This window comes from Marmota marmota, unplaced genomic scaffold, assembly GCF_001458135.2.
Source record: "Marmota marmota marmota unplaced genomic scaffold, marMar, whole genome shotgun sequence".
Lineage (NCBI taxonomy): Eukaryota > Metazoa > Chordata > Mammalia > Rodentia > Sciuridae > Marmota > Marmota marmota.
Window position 1 is genome coordinate 19,904,816 of NW_026000019.1, and position 15,012 is coordinate 19,919,827.

The window sequence follows — 15,012 nt, forward strand, 5'->3', positions numbered from 1 at the left end:
TGCTTCAGAAAGTTCCTGGGTGTTCACAGTTGTCTTAACCCTTTTAACGTTTTAGAGAACTGATGAGCAGTGAAGTGTTACATTCACTGGGCAACAGTGTCCCCTGGGGTACGCCTTACATTTCCATTTTGGAAACTTCTAACACACCTGGGCAAACACCTTTGTCAGCCTTTGTGTGTGAAACACAGCAAAGGTAGGTTATGATTGTGTCCGAATGCTGCTTCAGCAGAACATGAAACCTTATTTGAAAGCTGTTTGACTAAGTTTTGCGGTTAATGAGCATCCTGACAGTACATTTAATCTGCTTGTAGGTTACATTATTAGTCAGAGGCAGGACTAAAGTAAACTCTCAGTTAAATATTACCTTAATTGATATCATTTTGTTTTTAATTACTTGAGTACTCAAGGCCACAGAGGGAAGAACATTGCTTACGTATATTTTATAGTTTAATCTCTTAGAATGTGCTATTCTCTGTTGTTTAATAAAAGTTTCAAAACTGTAAACATTCTTAAAAGATATATATCTTTTTTTAAACTAGTGTTCAGAATCAAGTGGATGAAGTTATCGATGTCATGCAAGAAAATATTACAAAGGTAATTGAAAGAGGGGAGAGACTAGATGAACTACAGGACAAATCAGGTACAGATACTTCATATTTCTTGATATTATTGATCTGTTTTACCAATTTTTGTCTTCCTTCTCTTGTCTAGCCAGCATTTAGGAATTTTGGCTTAGGAAATTAGTATTTGATTCTTAGATGTATGACCAGTATAGTTTAATTTTCACTCCCTTTACTTTGAATCCTCTTATTGTATTATTTCCTTACTGTTCAGTTGAGAATAGAGAATTTAAAATTCTTATTGAAGTGTGAAGAGTAGAACTACGTTTTCCTTTTGCCCCATCATGTGGATTTTGTTTCTCATGATCTCAAGACATAAAGATCTGATTACTTTTTTCCAAAACTTTTCCAAACTTATCTGATAGTTTTATTTTATGGTAACTTTAGTAACTTTTCTTTACTGACGATGTTACCTCTGTACTAACAGTTCCTGGCACTCACTAGGCACTCAGATACTGTTTGATGACTAGCAGAATACCTGGTAACTTATGAGTTCTCTGGTAACTTAGTGACTTTCTTTACTGGCAGATGTCAGTCTTTGCGCTTCTAACAGTTCCTGGCACACGTTAGTCCCTCACATTGTTTGAATGGTGAACGGCTGAATACCTGATTAATTCTCGACAGACTTGCTTGACCAAAAGACTTGCTTGACAAGAGACTTGCTTAATTGCTTTAAAAGTTCATAACATTTTCTTTCAAAATCAGTCAGTTTTCTAAAAATCTAACTTTCTTCACTTGTAATTTTTTCTTAGCAATGTACCGAGTTTTTGTTGTTTTGTTGTGATTTTTCTGGTTCTAGGGATTGAACCTAGGGCCTTATGCATGCAAAGCAGGTGGGTGCTCTACCACTGAGCTATACCCAGTGCCCAGTATTTGTTTTTTTAAGGACTATTTTCTCACCAGCATTTATAAGTTTTTTTAATATGCATCCAGCCCCTGGGAATGCGTCTCTCATATCACAGTGAAAATGAACTGAGCTAACTGACCTGCAGCTGTGTTTTGCTTTTTAGTTTTAACTAGGGAGAATGGTGGAATTTGTGGGTGGAGGATGTTTTCATGCTTAAGAGGGAACAAATTTACAGAAGTAGAAATTAATATTTTCTTGTCTTTGTGTGACTAGATAAAAGAATCCTGTTATGTCGTTTAATCCTTCTCTCCATCCTCTGTGTGATATAGAAAGCTTATCGGATAATGCAACTGCTTTTAGCAACAGAGCCAAACAACTTCGAAGGCAAATGTGGTGGCGTGGATGCAAAGTAAGTGAATCAAAAGACACTGGGCAGACTGGCTAGACTCTCAAGGGGTAGTCCACGACAGGAAGGAAAGGGGCCTGTACAGGATGAGCTCCGTGAGGACAGGGGCTGAAACCGTCTTGCTTATCATTGTTACGTCTCCTGAACCTGGGTGTGGAAGGAACTGGGTAAATATTTGTTGAATTAATGAATTCTTTTGGGGCAAGAATCAAGGAATCAAGTAGTGCCTAAAAGAATGTTTTTAAAGGGGTTTATCAGGCCAGACGTGGTGGTACACTTCTGTAATCCTAGCAGCTCGGAAGGTGGAGCAGGAGGATCCCGAGTTCAAAGCCAGCCTCAGCAAAAGTGAGGTGCTAAGCAACTCAGACCCCGTCTCTAAATAATATACAAAATAGAGCTAGGGATGTGGCTCAGTTGACCAAGTGCCCCTGTGTTCAATCCCCAGTACCCCCCCCCCCAAAAAAAAGTGGTGTTTTTCAAAATCTCTTACAGCAAATGGAATTAAGAAAAATCCCATATCCCTCATTATTCCAGAGAAATAAGGAAATTTTCTTAAATGTTCAACCATGTCCTGGGAAGCAGCTTGAGACTAGAAGTCCAACAACCTGTTTTGTTTGCAGTTCTTCCACTTAACAAGCATGACCCCTTTGACCCCAGCACCTTACCTGTAAAATGGGACACTGATGACTTATTCTTAAAATGGGACATGATGAGCATGGCCATGACTTCCTCCCTCCGTGAATAAACAAATAACATAAATAATAACAAAATTTTAACAAGTAAAAAAACCAGAATCACTATATGCTACTATATTCCTGCAGAACATTTTATAGAAATGAATTTACCTCATAGTCAGGAATGGCTAGTAATCAGAAAACTCTTGTTCATTGAGGTGTTTAAAAATCAGTACCAATATTTTCATTTAAATTTTTTCAAAAGTTAATTAAGTCTAGCTTTATATTAACAGGGCAAAATAATGTGCATTTTGGGCAAAGTGGAAAAACTACCATAAAAGTCCAGAAATTTTTCAGGTTAAATAAAGGATTAAAGAACTTTAGTTTGGGGCTGGGGTTGTAGCTCACAGGTACAGTGTTTGCGTAGCACATGTGAGGTACTGGATTCAATCCTTAGCACCACATAAATGTAAATAAATAAATTATTGTGTCCATCTTCAATTTAAAAACATATTTTTTAAAAAAGAACTTTAGTTTTTAGTATAATGTGGGCCCTACTGAAAATATAACTCCTATTTCCATTAGTTCTGAGTCTATTTTTTTTATTATTATTATAATGAATAATTTTTATAGGACTGATGTCCAAATTGCTGAACCACTAGTTGTGGTCTAGTCAGTTGTCAGTTAACTCCAATAAGAAGGGGCCATCCTAGTGCGCGTGAATAAAATCCACAGGAACTGCTCTGGGTCATTTTGTTAACTGTCATGAATGGAATGCCATAGACATGTCACCATTAATTCTACTTTTAGAAACATTAACTATCACTGTTTCTATTTGTGATACTCATTAGATTTTTATCTGTTTATAATAACTGGGTATCTTCTTTCTGAATGAACCATTTTTAATCAACTATTTATAAAAATGATGAAAAAAAATAAATTTCAGCAGTGAATTGAAATTTATAATTTATGCATTTTAGGATTAAATGATGAACATGACAGTTTTATATAGAAAGATAACATAAACTTCAAATATCAAGTAGCTGACAGGAAACTGATTTAAGGTTTCTTCTCTTGAATATAAAACTGATACCAAATAATCTTAGGCAACTTACTAAGTGAGGCTGTTCGTGACGAATCCAAAATATATTCCTTGAGATGGAAATTAAGGCACCATGAAGAAAGAGGGAAGAGAACACTAACATTGCTCTCCTGTACTTTCAGAATATGTACTATAAATATGCTGCTTTTCAGAATTCCAGTTACCCACAGCCAGCTGTGGTCCAAAAATGTTAAAAATTGTCTCTTTCAAGAGAGAGACTGAATTCCCATGACTTTTACTCCAAATATATTGTTATAGTTCTGTTTTATTATTAGTTGTTGATCTCTTACTGTACTAATTTGTAAACTTTATCTTACGTATTTATGTTTAGGGAAAAACATAATATATATAGGATTGGGTACTCTCCATGGTTTCAGGTGTCCATTGGGATCACATTCATAAGAACATATTCCCCTCCATCAGAGAAGACCTCTGTGTATTGACTGCCCGTGCTAACCATCACATCCTGACACTTGGACAGAGTTGCTATCATATACTTTTCCTGGCCTCAGAGACAAATATGTGAAACATAGACAGAGGGTCCAGACCCACGAAGGTGTTACTATATCTTACAGTGCAGCCTTGAATGGCATAAAGTCCAGTGAGGCAAAGCACTTGGATTTTGGGGAACTCAAAATATTATTTATGAAAGAATGCAAAGCGGCCGTCAAGTTCATATGAGAAACAAATTGAAACCTTTCAAGGAGTGTACCTGTTCATTAATGAGTTAGAGTAACATGGCAGATAGCAAAACAGATAGTCCTTACTTTAGGCTTTATAAATGAGTCAGACAATGTCTTTCATGTGTCTTTTTTGTGTGTTGTAGATAAAAGCCATCATGGCTTTGGTTGCTGCTATCCTTTTGCTAGTGATTATCAGTAAGTATTTACTGGATTGTTACTTCTTGGGGTTATTATGTGTTTGGGAGGTCATTTAATTCCCTTTTAATTATTTTCAGTTAACCTAGAATGTAATGTCAGGACTGAATGACTTGCTTAACTAAGTCAGGAGCCCTTATCTATGATCTTTAAAATGTTCTAATGTGTTTGTGAAATTTTTTGAGAATATGCAGATGTACATTTCTACAGGGAAAGAGGCAGATTCTCAAAAGGAAGCCCTCTCTGACCCCTCATCACCACTCTCAAATAAGGGCTAAGTGACTTGTTCAAGGCCAGGACTGGCTCCTGTTCACTGAGGATGAAATCTTCATCTTCTGTTTATTGTTAGCTTCCAGGTGCGTCGGTTAGCAGCCAGCATGTTGTTTTAGAAGGACAGATCCAGTGAAATTCTCTAGGTGATGTGTCTTTAGTTTTATTTGGTTGTGGATTTGAACTGAACTACAGTCCTTAAAACATAACTCCTTTATTTCCTTTTTTCCTTAATATTATTTTTAAAGATCAAGTCATTTTTAGTATCTGAGTTTCTTAAAGCCCTCTTTACCCATGTTATACAGAGATTTTATTAAGTAGGTCTTGAAAGTGCCTCAGAATAATCATGTGAAAATGTTTATGAGGTTATTTTTTGTTACTAAGAAAAGTTGTCTCATCTGGCCTGGCAGTGCAGACCTGTAATCCCAGCTGAGGAGGGAGGCTGAGGCAGGAGGATCAAGTTCAAAGCCTCAACAATTTAGGCCCTCAGCAACTTAGTGAGACCCTGTCTCAAGATAAAAAGGGATGAGGACATAGGTCATTGGTAAAGTGCCTGGGGTTCAATCCCCAGGACCAAAAAAGAGAGTACAGTTGTCTGTTTAGTTGTAGGTTTTCGGTTTGTGAAATAAGATAGAACTTATTTCTGATTCCCAAATCACTTCTGATGTTGCTCTTACAGTCATTAGCAGATGCGTGCTTTGAATCTCCTGCATGCAGGTTTCCAACTGAGGTCAGACAAAGCCATCTCTGCCCCCTCCTTTCAGCTCTCTTACATAAATAAGTAGGGTTTCTATAGTCTACAAATCCCTGTTTTTCCCTTTTTTGTACTTTTGGCGATTTCCTAGTTTTCAATGCCCGTGGCCACAGTTCTCAAGTGTGCTCTAAAGCAGTAAGTTTAGGAAGGCCAGGCTGTGCCCGAAGAGAAAGCCATGTGTTGGGCAGGCTTTGTTCAGCATGAGCTGGTGCTGTCAGCCTTGAGTTCAGTGTCATTTGAACCAAAAGTACAAATTAAATGTCTTTAAACAGAAACACAGAAAACAGGGTTATGTATTAATAGGTTGACAAGAATGGGTTCCTTAAAGGAAAGAAATTAAACAGACTTAGAAGATGAGGGGAAGAAGGCACAGGCACACAGTTTTGGAAAAAGAAGACTAGACCTATACTGAAGATGGGAAGAAGACAATGAACTGCTATGAAGGCTTTCTAACAGAGAAAGAAAATTTCTTTTGTTGTTAATCTAGTTGTTAAAAGGGGTAGCTGTAACTTTCCTAGATTAATATACCACAGTGGATCTAAGCATCAGGTACATCCACAAGAAATTAATTTTAAAAATGCTATGGTTAAATGGTAGAAAGATTAGTAGAGGAAAGGGAACAGAAGATGGGAGAGGGAAGGAAAAGGGGAGGTACCGGGAGGCTGAATTGGAACAAGACATATTCCATGTTTTCACAATTACGTCAAAACGGATTCTACTGTCATATATAACTAAAAAGAATGAATAAAAAGAGGGGGGTAGCTACAAAAAAAAAAAAAGAATGTCCTAGCCAGAGGCTCATGAGAACTTGGGACTGTGTTTTCCCTAGGAGCTGTGATTCGTATTCACGAATTTAGTGTTTATGGTAACTTTATAGAACTTTATATCACTGTATCAAATAACAAGATCAACCGCATGTGGTGTCAAAGTGGAAAATAAGGAATAGCGTAAAGAAGAAAATAAAATAATCTTACCATACAGAGATAGCTACTCATTAATAAAACTGCAGTGTAGTTTCTAGTCTTTTCCTATTATATATAAACATGTTTTTCAGAAACTAAGATCATATTGTATATATTTCTTAATAAATATATTGTGAACATTTTCTCATGTTATTAAATATGTTTATCATATTTTGGCAGTGACATGCTGTTATGCCATAATTTGATCAAAATGCCTGTGTTAGATATTTGAGTTATTTTGTGATATTCTCGTATTTTTTTTCCTTGTTTTTAAGTTGTATAAAGTCCAGCCCTTGTTATCCCTTTCTAACTACATAACTACATTTAGGAATATTGCTTCTATATGAATCTGATTTTGACTTCTTTTTTCATTTTCTTTCTCTTACAGTTCTTATAGTTTTGAAGTACCATACTTGATTTGATGACAGAGATCTTCATTAAACAAGATCTGGGACAATAATAATTAAAAGATTGCTGTATAATTTAAATGGAATATATGTATATAACTTTCAAAACTTCTTTTCCAAGAAACTAAGAGTCAAGTATCACTTCAAATTGGAACATTGAGAATGTTCAGTTAACTGCTTCCTTTCTAACAAAATGTGCTTATGATAATTATGTTTAACACAAAGATAACTTTACGTTGCTATATTCCAAGGTCTAATTTGAAACTAGATACTTGCCAGTTCATTATTTGTATATATAGTTAAATACTGATGGCAGTGTTTCATACCAGTGTTTTAGTGGCACAAGGACTTGTATTATTGCATGGAGATGGGGTCAGTCTGGGGTCAGGAAGCCTGTGTAGCATACCAGACTATTAAGCTAAGAGATGCACAACCACAACATTTGCAAGAATATCATTCTTTTCATTTTACGGTTGCTTTGAAGCAGTTTCCACATGTTTATGGGTGTAACAAAAGCTAAATGTTGTCAATGTTTCTGCCTTCAGCTATAACTAAGAACATTCCAGTAAACCCACTTCTAATTGTACAAGGAAATGGATTATAGAAATGGGAAATTCAGACAGAAAAAAGGCCTAGTATAGCACCATAATCTGGAGACAATAAAATTATTGGAGAATGTTGTTGACATGTTTGAAAGTGACCAGTTCTCATAGCTACCAGTTGTGGTCTAGTCAGTTGTCAATTAACTCCAATAAGAAGGGACCAGTCCTAGTGTGTGTGAATAAAATCCACAGGTAACTTTTTCCTTAATTTTACTTTGGTTAGTAGTTTTTCTCTTTGACTTTAACCTTTTTGCCTGAAATGCTAAGGTGAGCCCAGTCAGCTGTTCGGATTTCCTGTCTGTGTTCTGATCCTCCTCACAGGAGCAGATGTTGCACAGTCTAGTCAGAAGAGCCGACAGGAGTGAGTAGTAAAACTTAGGGGCGTAGGCCCTTCTGTAGACGACCAGTCAGCAGCCTAACGCTACGGGGTCACCGTTAATCTCAGCGTGTTTTTATAACGATAAAGTACATTAATTTAAAAATGCACCAACCTCCTTGTACTGTTCAAACAAGTGAAGATGCAGAATAAGCGTGTGAGGAGGAAGCATTGTGATAAAACCAGATTCTTCAGGAACTTGTGCACATGGACATCCTCGGTTGGAGGGGGCAGAAATAGGCTCCTGGAATTCACCAATATTTAAGAGAGTTAATGAACAATCCAGTTTAACAGATTTCATTTCTTTGATCATTTTAATTTAAAATGTCCAAAACATAGAATTTGAATGTGTTTGCTTGATTAATTCTACATTATTAGTACCAAGAGGCAAAATGTTCTATTTAGAATAGAAAGAAATTTGGAGAAAGTGGGTCAAAAAATACTTAGGACACTTAAATTATAAAGATCTAAATAGCTAAATTTTATAATGTGCTTGAAGCATTGGAAGAGATCTAGGCCTTACATACCGAGGGTGAAGTTTCTGATATCCGTCACCTTCTGTAGGTGCCAGTTATACAAATAGCATCTGAACTGCTAGTAAATCCTGTGACAAAGGAGGGTATGCAAAAAAAAAAATGAGCACTTTTAGACTTTCAGTAGCTAATAGTTCAGGAATGGAAATGTTTTAACTGAATTGGCAGAATCAATCCTGATGTATGTATGTATTTTATTTAGTTTGGAACAGACTTATAAATGGTTAATTTTCCATTAGTTGGTGTGGAAATCTGGTTTCTTTAAAATATATATTGGCAAAGGTGAAGATTATTTCTTAAAGACTCCACATTTCTAGTGTTTCTCTTAGTAAAAGTCTGCCACTTTCAAAGACATAATTATTTAAAAAGTAAAATTATTTTTAAAATTTTTAATCATAAAAATAAAGGAACTATTTATATGGCATTATTGTACATATGCAGTTGTGTTTGTATTTAAATATGTTGCTGCTGGGAATACTGGAGGTGGACAGGTGACTCTGGGAACTTTGCAGTAGTGGTGGTTTGGTTCACAGCTTATCATTTTGTCTGTCCTGGTGTTGATTAATCCTGAGACCCTTAAACGGGCTGGCACTTTTGTGACATTGTTGTAGTAACACTGGAGACAGCTGTTTTAAGATTAAGAAGCAGAGTGGTTCACATTGATGCCACATCTACGTCATTCCTCCCTTAATCACTCTTTTTCTCATTCAGCTCAGATCATCCTGCACTGGAAAAAATGAAGTTTACCTCCAAAACTGTCAGGATTTAACAACAGTGAAGAGAACATAGAAATTCAAATAGCTTTGTAAATAGTGGTTGGTACTGGGTGAAATCAGGTCACTGTTTTTATGTGTGCAACTTGCCCTCGTGACTTGTGTTTAACTGCAGAGACCTCGTCTTGCAGCAATTTTGAGATTATAATACTAACTGGTCCTCCTCCTGATTGTCGGTCAGTAATACAGATGGGCTTTTGCTCCCCTCTTCTAACAAAGCTCACTAGAAAATGCCCTGAGATGTTATAAACAGGGAGATTTCTTTATTAAAGGGAAGTTCAATATCAAAGCTAGAACACTGCCTACAACGGAGGGAGGCTAACTAGTACACCCTCGCGATAGCTCCCTGTGGACTCCTGCTGGTGTAGTCTTTCTGTGCATTTCTGTACGCTGCGTTAGGAAATTATAATGTTGCCATTTTTATTACACAAATTGGCATCTTTTGAGTCCTGTGTGGCATGCGGGTGTCCTGTGGCTGCTTCTGCGAGCATGGACTGAGGTCTCTGTTGCCAGCACCTTCTTTAGCGGGCTCCATGTGCTGTCACCACCCTGGCTCTGTGTCCACATCTGGAGCTACACTGTGGTGAAAATATGCAAGAAATTGTCTTTCCACGTTGGGAACATGTGCCACTAGGTGTCTCTAATTGTGTCGTGTCAGAGTATCGCTCGGTCCAGGGTTGTTCTGTTCGTCTAATTTTGTCTTCACGTGGAAACGTCTTGGGGGCTGTGACCGGGGAGTCAGTGTGAATCAGCATGAACACATTTGAGAACGCTGTGTGGTGTTGACATCAGTGCAGGAAATCGCCACAAAGCAATTTAAAGACACCGTGGCTCATCAGAGACTGACGGGTGCTGTACACCTTGATCCCTACGTAGTTGTTTTTTTTCGTGCCATAGACAAACTGGCACCAGCCCTTAGACAGATGCAGGGTATGGGTGGGGTTTTTTTTGTTTTTTGTTTTGTTTTTGAGATGGGGTCTTGCTGTGTTGCCCACACTAGACTCAAACTCCTGGCCCCCAGGAATCCTTTAGACTGAGCCTCCAGAGTAGCCAGGACTGTAGGCATGTGCCACCATACCTGGCTTTTTAAGTTTAATGTTAGTCTTACTCGATCTTTGTTTTTGTTTTTCCTGTCCCCCCCCCCCAAAAAAAAATCAATTAGAATGAGGGATATGGACATAAACTCTTTGATTCTGAGTGTGAGGAACACATGGGTAGAAATTAAAAGGAAAGCATGACTGACCCGGTTTTAGGGGATACACATAAGCTAGAGAGCAAGGACTACACCATGCTCCCATGTCTCCCCAGCTCCCTGCACAGAGCTTCGTGCTCAGCAGGGGCTAGATAAGTGTGCACTGCTTGAAAGTCACAAAAACACCAGTGTAAGAGCCGACTGCCACACTGTTCTCTGGAGAGGGGACATGGTTGACAAAACAGTGGGACCTTCAGCTTTACCTAGAGAGTATAGTTCTTATACTAACTCAGTATAGAAAATTCTGATTTTACAATATGCATTAGGTTCTTTTCATCTGAAGAGGTCATGAAATCAAGTCACATTAATTACTTTAGGGCTACAAAGTAAATTGCATAAATCAGAGATTTTAGTAAAATGTCAAAAAACAAACAGAAAATTTAAGCACTTGATTTTATGTCTTGGGTATATGTCTTCTTTTTACCTTCCACATTCCTTCACTCAACTGTTTGCTAAGTGCCTTTGACATTTTAGATGTATGCTGGGAGTTGACAAATGTAAACGTCGTGTGCCCTGGTCTTCAGCTTCTTGATTCCTTATAACCATTTTTTACCAGTGTTGCCAAGTTTGGTCCTTTGTGTGCATATAAGATATGTATTTGTAGCCTCTCCATAGTAAACAGCGAAATAAACTATTTCATAGAAAATGAAAATTAAGCATTTTGGCTTTTCAGTATGTGTCACCTGTTGCCTAAATTTTAAAGCACAGTTTATTTAGAGTAACATCTGCATAATCACCCCTGGTTTAGTTCATCCCAATTTGCCAATAAAATACATGGAGGAAAATTAAGAAAAAGAAAAGGTATTCCTTCACCAAAAACTATGCCAGTGTACAACCTAATGATGAAATGCAGAATTTCTCAGTGTGAAGTCACCGAGTCTCAGTCGCGGGGGCGGGCAGGGAGAATCGGTGGAACGCTCATGCTTCATCTCCTGACGTCTATTTGAAAGACAAATTAATCTGTGTCCCAAGCAGAAAACTCGGCACCTTTCCCTCAGCTTCATGGTGCTGCTCTCACAATAATGTGGGAATAGCACATTCCCTCCAGACTCCCTCTTTCCACACACTAAACTATGTCTTCTTGATAATTTTTAAAAGCATAGGAGGATGATATTGGGGCACCTGTACCCTGAGATGTACAGTCTCTCCCGGGGCTCTCGGCAGGACTGGAGACAGGAGGCACCCTGGTAAGTGCATCCTGAGGGTGTATTAAGTAAAGTCCGCCCCTTGGCATGCGGAGAAGCAGCAGTACCAGATCCCCTGCAGCCAGCAGTCACACCTCGTGAGTGTCCATTAGATGCTCAAAACTGCTGTGGAGCAGGGAACAGCCGTGGGTGTGAGGATCTGGACTAGTAGCCAAACGCAGAGCTGAGCAGCGCCAGGGCGGCACCGTGCCCTGTTATGCAATGGGCCAGACCCCGGCTGAGGGTGTGTGAAAAGGTGCACACGGTGCCTGTGGGGAACTCCGGATCGTGCCAGGTATGTGCAGACTGGCTGCTCTTTATTCCCTCCTTAACTCCCCTCATGCCGTGTTGGCTTCGCCCTGGGTCTCTGTTCCTCTTTGTAGGGCTGGTCCTTGGCCTGTTGATCCCAACTGTTTACAGTTCTTAGCTCATTCTCGTACTTTAATATACAACCAGGTCATGCCATTCCTTTGCTTGGTCTCCCCGGTGGAAAAGCTGAAGGTGTGATGTTGTGCACCTGAGGTCCCAGCACCCAGAAGGCCGAGGCAGGAGGGTCATGTGAGCTCTCCAGTGTGAGACCAGCTGGGCAACACAGTGAGATCCCGGGAAAAAGGAAAAACCTGCCACGTCTTCACACCTTCCCTAGAATAAAAGCCACGGCCCTTCTGCAGCTTGTGGGTCTCGGGTCTTCCTGAAGCCCTTTGTGATCTCTGAGCCTGTCCCCTGGCTGTGCTGTGCTGCGCTGGCTTCACTGCCCTCAGACACCAGTGTGCTTCCGCTTCAAGGCCTCACTTGTCATGCCTTGGACGGTTTCCCTGAATGCCTTCATGACTTGGTCAGACTTCGCCTCTGCTGACTCCCAGGAGTGCACCCTGCAGGCCCTCCCCGCCACCTTCCCAGAACATTTAACCCTTCTGATACTTGACACTAAGGGTGAGCTTCATGACAAGAGGGACCTGTCTTGTTCTCTGACGGCAAGTGTCATAATGAGTGCTCAGGCAATTCAGTGAATGGGTCGGTTGTCTGAGATACAAAGGGAGACCATGATTGTGAAAATGATGTACTGCGAGAACCAAATAGACTTGGCGTGCATCAGCACCTGCAGTGAGATTAAAAGCACGGCCTCCATAACTCAAGAAGTCACAGAAAAGCAAAGGTCAAGCACGATTGATGCATCTGGAAGACAATTTAGGTCCGAGAAAAGAAGGACAAGGTAAAATAATTTGCCAGGAGGCAGGTTGCACAAATACTAAGCCCTTCACTGAAGCAGTAAGTGGTGGAATTCCTTGAAGAAAACCAGTGATGGAGAAGAGAGGCTCAGGAGGCTGCCCCAGAGCAGAGGGGAGGTCACCCCGTAAATGAAGAGGGTGAAGACGGAGCTAGGAGGGGAGAAAAAGAAGAAGATAACAAGAATCACATGGTGCCCCCCCAAATAGAATGAGCATCATGGGGTTTTTTTATTAAAACTCAAAGTCCTATGAGACCAAAAGCCTTTGTCAAATGTAAGAACAGGTGAAGATGCGTTGTAGGCTGAGGGCACAGCTCTGCAGAGCGTTTGCCTGCCATGCATGGGGCCTGGAGACCAATCCCCAGCACCAAGGGGAAAATCCTATGAGCACTGAGGCTGGAAAAACTGGTTACCTGCAAGGAAGCAAAAACTAGGTGTCTCCGTCTTCTCTATCACCAAACTGCAGACACGAACAGCATGTGTAGACTTCCATTCCCTAGCCAGTTATCACACAAGAGAATCAAACACAATATTCTTAAAAACATGAGGGTTCAGAAAATATGACATCCTGCCTCTTTCCTTAAAGAAAAATTACTGGAAATTTACATAGTACAGTCAGCCAAGAGAGAAATTGAAACTGAGTGTTAATAAAATCAGATCATCTCATTCTTAAAACCCTGTGATGGATTCTCATTGCCCTTACAGTAAAACCAGACTCCTGTCTTCCTTGGTCCCGCCAATTGTCACCAGCTTGGTGTATCAGGTCACAGCTCAATTTAAAAAGTTTAATAAAAGTGTGGGTAGGACCTAAACTACAAGGAACAGTATGTCTCCTGGGCTTGAAGGGATGTGGGAAGGGAGCGGTCACCAAGGTGGAGGGAGAAGATTTGTGGGCAGGAAACAGACACCTGACCTCTTCTTTCTTCCTTATGATCTGATTCTAGGACTCCCCGTTTTTAAGCCAAACTAGAAGCCAAGAGGGAAGGAATCCGAGTGATCTGTGTGATCCATGCCGTCACATTCTAAAAGGGTCAGAAGTGCATCTGGTGCCCAGACACCATTCCCACTATAGATGCTGTGGAAGTTGAATGTTGGCTGCTAACGGCTCACAGCTGCCCCCTTCTCTGGAGAACTGCTCTCAGCCAAAGGGAACATTTCACCTAGGAACTATACTCATCCCCTGGGGGTACCCTGGAGCCAAAGACTGGCTGATGCTGGGACCCAAAGACTATGACCCCCTTGTCTCAAGGTGGATCAACTCATGTTGTACAAGCTTTAGAGGCTGAAAACACACACACACACACACATACACACACACACGCACACACCCTAGACTACCTAGATAACCACATCCTTGCTTGGCTATTTCCCTCCTTATCCTGCATCCCTTAATCCCTTAGAGATGTTGAGCCCTCCCCCAAAAAATCACACATCCCCGCATCTCTGTATCAGACTATTCCTAAGGAACTGCAGGTGGTTGGTACCAGAGGTGGTCCTAGAAAACCAGACCGAGACTCTGGAGCTGATGGCCCTCTACTGGGAGTCGTAAGGACGGCATCGCTGGCTGGTGTGGTTTGAATATCAAGTGCCCCCTAAGCTCCTGTTCAGAGGCGAGATGATTAGATGTGAGCGCGTAGCCTAATGCGTCCCTCCTAGTTTGAATGGACTGACGGTGGCAACTGTGGGCAGGAGGGGTGTGGCTGGAGGAGGAGGGTCCTGGGGTGTCTCAGCAGGGTGCATCTTCTCTGAGGCCCCTCCCCACTTCCTGATCCACCTTGAGCCGAGCAGCTCTTCTCCACTGGGCCCTTCCCCCACGATGCGCTGCCTCACCTGGGCCCAGAGCAAGGAGTCGGCCTTCTGTGGACTGAGACCTCTGGGCCCATGAGCCCCAGAGGAGCTTGTCCTCCTCCTAGTTGTTCCTGTGAGGTATTTTGGTCACAGGGACATGAAAGCTGATGCTGGTGGTGAGTGGAGTATTGATACCACTGGCCCCTGACCCACAAATGTTCACCTCCAGCGCAGAGGGAGGTCCCAAGGGGAGGGGATGCCGAAGAGCAAGCCCAGAGCTGGCGCTTGGCAGGAACGGGAAACACAGTAATTGTAAGGACTTGGGAAGAGGTGGCTGCTGCCAACACCAGAGCTTT

General features: G+C 40.7%; 1 protein-coding gene across 4 annotated transcripts in view; it reads left to right on the forward strand.

Annotated features, from left to right (window-relative positions):
- Positions 1 to 11,112, forward strand: part of Vamp4 (vesicle associated membrane protein 4) — a 36,093-nt gene extending 24,981 nt beyond the window's left edge. For 2 of the 4 annotated variants that reach the window (XM_015491813.2, XM_015491814.2), the window contains exons 5-8: positions 540 to 640; positions 1,797 to 1,876; positions 4,476 to 4,527; positions 6,902 to 8,855. In XM_015491813.2, coding sequence (XP_015347299.1) covers positions 540 to 640; positions 1,797 to 1,876; positions 4,476 to 4,527; positions 6,902 to 6,930 — 262 coding nt within the window. In that variant the 3' untranslated portion in view covers positions 6,931 to 8,855. Of the gene's footprint in view, positions 1 to 539; positions 641 to 1,796; positions 1,877 to 4,475; positions 4,528 to 6,901; positions 8,856 to 9,142 lie in introns of those variants that run through there. The other 2 variants (XM_048810039.1, XM_015491815.2) reach the window with 2 other exon arrangements.
- Positions 11,113 to 15,012: the final 3,900 nt, after the last annotated feature.